The sequence below is a fragment of the Frankliniella occidentalis genome, unplaced genomic scaffold, assembly GCF_000697945.3.
Source record: "Frankliniella occidentalis isolate FOCC.00 unplaced genomic scaffold, Focc_3.1 Scaffold69, whole genome shotgun sequence".
NCBI classification, from domain to species: domain Eukaryota; kingdom Metazoa; phylum Arthropoda; class Insecta; order Thysanoptera; family Thripidae; genus Frankliniella; species Frankliniella occidentalis.
The window spans coordinates 1,702,904-1,708,546 of NW_026267199.1; the positions used below are offsets into that span (position 1 = coordinate 1,702,904).

Consider the following 5,643-nt stretch of genomic DNA (forward strand, 5'->3'; position numbering starts at 1 on the left):
TTAAAATATAGAGAAAAGAACATATGCAGTTGTGTCAACAGCAGCAAAAGAAACTGCCTATTTGGAATTGTAAGGAATTAAGGCAGGAGTTTCAGGAAGACACCGCCATTAGGATCATCATACAATTCATTCAAGGATAAGGATGACATTCAATGATGCTTTTTCGTTAAAACAAAGAATGATTTGAAAAAAGTTGACAATAAGCATTCAGCCCATTGGAACATTAAACAAAAACAAAAAAACATCCAGAACCACAGAAAACATGCTATTCAAGAAGTATTAAGAAAGTTCTCAATGCTTCCATCAACCCCATTCCACAATATGTTTTACTTAAAATGCAAATCGAGTGCCAGTATGCCTTGGTTATTTCCTAGTCTAGAAACTAAATCTACAAACAGTTTAAATACACAGTTGACTAATATCCACTAACACTACTTGCTGATATTTTCACCAAAGCCGAAAACCTAAATACTGTACCTAGATAGAAAATTTTCATTTCAATTTTTTACCTAATAACCAACAATTATTTTCAACAATAATTTTGATTTGATGTTTTAATAATGTCTCATAAAGTTATCAAAATACTCAGACAAGCCCTGGGGTTTAAAATCTACAATGAAATGTACACCAACCGCTAAGGTCCCCACCCACAATCTGAAATGACCACAGAAGTAAGAGAAGCCAGTGTTTTCCACCCTCTAATGAACAACTTAACAATCCCCTAGACTAATTATTATAAAAATACAGCCAACCTAAACCTCTTGATGTTATTATGAGGCAAGAAACAAAAGGTTTCATAGGAGAAAAAATTTGCTTTTAATTGGTTACTAGGTTTTAGGATAAGATATCAAAATTGAATTTAATTTAGATAGGGTAGTACGAACTTTGCTCTGGTTCCTGGTTCAACCATTTATAAAGCAAATTCTTTCGAATACAAAGCATTTTTGTTGCATCCTCTTACTATCTTACTTACCACTGTCCTGTTGTTTAGTCGCCTCGTCGTACGAGCTGGGGTTGTCAGCACGATCCGGTGAGCCAGCCCCGGTTCCCGTTGCCTTTGGAGGAGGCGAGGGCAGCTCACCCCACCTCCAAGACTGGGTGACCCCTGAAGACGGATCGGCGGAGTGTCCGCCACCCGCGCTACCGGGCCGCTTGTGGGTCTCAAACTCGGTGTCCGACTGCACTGGGGAACAAGGCCGCGAGTCTTCCTCGTCCGGGCTAGAAGAAAGAATAAGACAGTTAGTTGGGTTTGCAGAGGAGTGCGCAGTCAGCAGAAGGCAGAAGGACACAGGCAGATACTATATCAACAACATCGACAGGCTTTGCATTGCTGCAAGGAAGTAAAACTCAGCCCTCCAATAGGATTGTTTTTTTTTTTTAAGCAACAAATTACTTTATAGAATCATAACAAGAGAGGCCAAGATGCAACAATTTTATACAGTGCAAGGAAGACAATTCCTTCATCAAGAACTGGCAGAGTAAAAAGGCACCACCACATCATCAAGTACCAACCATTATGAAATGAAATAAATCAATATAAATACCATTTTCATACAACCCACCCTCACAAGATAATAATAATATGACATTATTTGATGTAGCAAGCAACATTCAGATGCACTAACTAAGAATAATTACTGAACAACAAAAAACCTGAACAAATTCCCCTTTTCATTAATTTTGAGGCATAAAGTAATATGGTAATGCATGCAAATCTCAAATTCAGTAGAAATAATGAGAAAGAGATCAAATTAAATCTAGGCAGGCAGTAAAGTCAAACTACTAAAAAGTTTGATAAAATAGTTATTTACAAAAATTTTAGTAGAGATGAAGGTATGGGCACAGGAAGTACAAGCGGAACATTAATTGGTTTAGTCACAGGCTTGGTTGCCAAAATCCCATCACTTGCAGACCGAGTAGTGCGGCTTAAAATAGCCTCAGACTTCCTGCTAGTAAAGACATAGTTTTCAAAAATTGTTCGAAAAATCTAAATTGGGGTTAGTATGTTACATTTCTTTCCTGTCAAGATCCTATCCACTACATAGCTCTTACCTATTGTTTCCTGGTAGAATTTCTGTGTCACTAAAGAAGTGGAAATCAGTAGACGAATCTTGCAATTTCGATAGGTCTCTAGAAATTTCAGCAGCTAGGCTGGCTGCCGCTTTGCTTAGGTCAGAAGGGGATGAAGGAGTGTCAGCAGACATAGTGTCAGCAGCTGTTGAACTGCTCGGTGAAGGCGACGTTCTCTGTAAGAAAGGCGGCACATTACGAGACTGGCTCGTCCTAGAGACACATTCATGGTCTCTGAGGTAATGTTTCTTAAGTTGGAATATTTTAGAGAAAGGATTTTGGTGGACAATCAGAAAAACGCACCTGGAGTCCGTCAACGTCGTCCATGGTGAAGACCGCCACCTCGGCGCCCTGCTTGCCAGCGGCAGACAGCACGCTGCAGGCCGACTCCCAAACCACCGAGGCGCTCGTGTCCGAGGCCTCGCCCGCCTCGCTGTTCTTGCGCTGGAGGCCGCCCTTCTTCTTCATGACGCTCCTCTTCCTCCGGCGCCGCTTGCCAGGCACCTTGGAGGCCTCCTCCGGGCCGTCCTCTGGCGTCGTCACCACCTCCGCGGCCCCTGGCCCGGTCGCCGCCTGCGGCGCCGGCCTGCTCCCGCCGGACGGCGAGTCCGAGTCGGACGTGATGGGCCTGAACTCCCCGGAGACGGCGCTCAGCTTGCGCGTACGCTCGCTGCTCTCGGAGGGGCTCACAGTCTCCGCCTTGAACGTTTTGGGCACGGAGCTCGCCGCGGCCGTGGTCGCAGAGGAGGCGGGCGCCGGCGGCGGCGGCATGACGGGGTAGGCGTCGCTGGCGAACTCGGTCGCGGGGCCGTACTCGTGCGGCCACTCGTAGGGGAGATCGTTGCTGGGCTTGTGCTCGTCGATGTCGTCCTGGGCGAACTTCTGCGTGGGCGTCTCCTTGGGAGTGCGTTTGACGACCTGCGAAAGAGAGCAATCATTTAGGCGGGAGGAGCCATCACAAGGAGAGAGTTCCCTACCACATGTCCGAAACGGTGAACATCAGGTGGGCGACAGTAATTTGACGCCGCATGTAAGCGTTTGTCCATCGTTTCTGACCCTTTCCGCCTTACGGCGAGCGAGTAGGCAACCCTCCCGCTCGCCTGCAGTGCGGTACGGCATGGCTGCTCACCTCAGAGTTGCACCGGCGGCGGGACCACTCCTCGGTGAGCCCCTGCGCCGCGGCCGCGGCCGCTAGCGGGCCGAGCGTGCCCAGCGGGTCCAGCTCCGTGTCGTGGTGGTAGTGGATGGGGAAGCCGCCCTCGGTGGGGATGGGCGAGCACGCCAGGTGCGGCGGCACATCGCGGCTCAGCTCGTCCAGCTCCTCCACGAAGAAGGCCTCGCCGGAGTCCCCCAGCTTCATGTGGATGTCCAGCGGCTCCCCATTGATCTCTATGTCCACCTGAAACAACATGCACGAAAGTTCATTTATTGGTCATTGGTACTCATATTCTGTGCAATGGAGAAAGAAAACCGTGAGCTGCACAAGCAACGCGAACCCACATTAAGAAGCCGAGCCAAACACTGCCCGTAAGGAGTCCGAACCGACGACCTTCTCAATATGACCCTTCCTGGCCACGCGAGGCCCCCCGGCAGAGGGCCAGCCCGGCCAAACTTGTTGGCAGCGGCCCCAGTGGCCCCCTCCTCCTCCTCCTCCTCCTCCTCGGGCACAAGGCAGGCGAGGTCGTCCTGGGCCTCGCCGACCGGCCGGCACCTCGCCGTCGAGAGTTTGACAGATCCGACACGACGCGCATTTTGAGCTGCCGGCTACAGTCTCCGAGTTGGCATCGTGGATGTCCGAGACGTGAAGATTTTCGAGACGCGGCCACCACACGCAACGTGAGTCGCGGCGTGGCTTGGCGTGGCGCGCACCAAGGGGGGCGACTGCCGAAGCGTGGTGCCGGTGCCGGGAGGGGGCAGGATGGAAGCAAAGGACAGAAACTAAAAACGGGCCGGCTGGCACAGGCTGGCAGCACGAGGCACAAGCAAGCACGGCGCGAGGCAGGAGGGGAAGGAAGGGTGGGCGTCTGTCTGGCGTCGCCGGCTCGACCCGCCGCCGGTCGGCCCGGTAGGCACCGGTAGGTAGGCGGCCCGCGGGGGAGCGACGGCGTGGCGGCGCTTCCGACCGACGCCGGGCCGGCGCGGCGCGGCGCGGCCAGTCGCGGCCGGCTGGTGGGTGACTCAACCGTGATTCACTCGACCAACGAGTGAGTACCTCGGCCAGGCAGAGTCGCAGCCCAGGCGACATTTCATATAGGACGAAATGCCAGGCCCGCTGAAAGGGCTTACCGCCATACATGTTGAAAGCGGCAGAAAAGAGGGGGTTCGTGTCGTGAACGAGCTCGAGAGCGGTCGTCACGAAGCCCACCGCGCGAACACACACACACACGCGCGCGCAGCACCGCCCAGAGCCATCCAGGTCAGCGAGTTGAACGAACTGCCGGCGGGCCAGCTGTACAGTACTACTGCTAAAGGATCCAGGAATATCCGCCATAGACGCTGAAAGTGAGGTTCCCCCACCACCTACCCCACCCACCCGCTCGAGCTACTTCACCCCCCCGCCGTGTCGCTTATTTTCGCGGGTCATTCGAACTATAGGTGGCCCCATGATTGTCCATATTTTAACTGGCTCAGAAACTATTCCTGAGCATATTTCAAGACCGTACCTGTGGCTCCTAAAAGCAGCTGAACGCGCAGCATTTATTAATGGTAAATCCTTACGTCGTACTTTAGAAACGCAGGCGCTGGAATGAAAATAGTTAAGCGACACGGAGGGGGGGAGCGGCTGGCGAGGGGAGGTAAAGTGGTGGGGGAACCTCACTTTCAGCGTCTATAACAACAGCCGTTTTCGTGCCAACATAACGCAACGAACGGAAATAACAAGAAGAGTTCACTCGTCGTGCACAAACGAGACAAGTATGGCGCAACATCGCACCGACCGAGGAAGAGGGAGGGAGGGAGGGGGTTGGGGGCATCGGCAGCGAGGAGAGGAGTTAAGCCCTCCTAGAGCAGGTGGGACACACCGACAGGCTCGCCTTGACCGATGCAATTGGACGGCTTCGCGGTAAGGGGAGAGGAGGAGGGCGGGGGAGCTGGACCTACACTAGCCCGGCGGGTCCGTTCCTCTGGCGCCGCGAGTACTTCCACGACTCACAAATCTCAGCTCACGAGCGCATTTATACATAAATTAATTTCTAAAACAGTCTGTATACGAAAAGTTTGTAAGGCTGGGAGCGAAATTGTCTGGTCATAGACACAAATGAGTATACTGGTTTCCCGCAGGAAACTCGCTGCCTAATGCATAGAGACGCTCAGGCAGGCAGGCAAGCAGGCATCGCGTGCAAGTGGGACAAGGTTGCCGGGGTTGCCTTCGCCGCGTCGCCTCCCACCGAGGTTGCCTCCCTATACTGCAGAGGGGCCGGGCGGCTCCCGTCGAGTGCACGCCGCACATCATAAGACACCCACAGGACGAGCCACGTGGCTCGAGCACGGTTGTGGCTGGAAGGAGGAGGGGCGGGGGCGATGTAATTTTAAAACAAGTGGCCAGCAGGTCGAGAGTTTAGTAGCCGTCGGGGG

The 5,643-nt window shown here is 52.5% G+C and overlaps 1 protein-coding gene across 5 annotated transcripts in view; it reads right to left on the reverse strand.

Moving 5' to 3' along the window:
• LOC113204489 (phosphatidate phosphatase LPIN3) overlaps nucleotides 1–3,469 on the reverse strand; it is a gene marked incomplete at its 5' end in the record, with an annotated part of 15,871 nt that extends 12,402 nt beyond the window's left edge. For 3 of the 5 annotated variants that reach the window (XR_008011235.1, XM_052268416.1, XM_052268412.1), the window contains 5 exon segments: nucleotides 974–1,218; nucleotides 1,812–1,949; nucleotides 2,053–2,246; nucleotides 2,374–2,988; nucleotides 3,200–3,469. Coding sequence is in view for 4 of the 5 variants with exons in the window: in XM_052268416.1 (XP_052124376.1) it covers nucleotides 974–1,218; nucleotides 1,812–1,949; nucleotides 2,053–2,246; nucleotides 2,374–2,988; nucleotides 3,200–3,469 (1,462 nt within the window). 5 annotated transcript variants of the gene reach the window in all.
• Nucleotides 3,470–5,643: the final 2,174 nt, after the last annotated feature.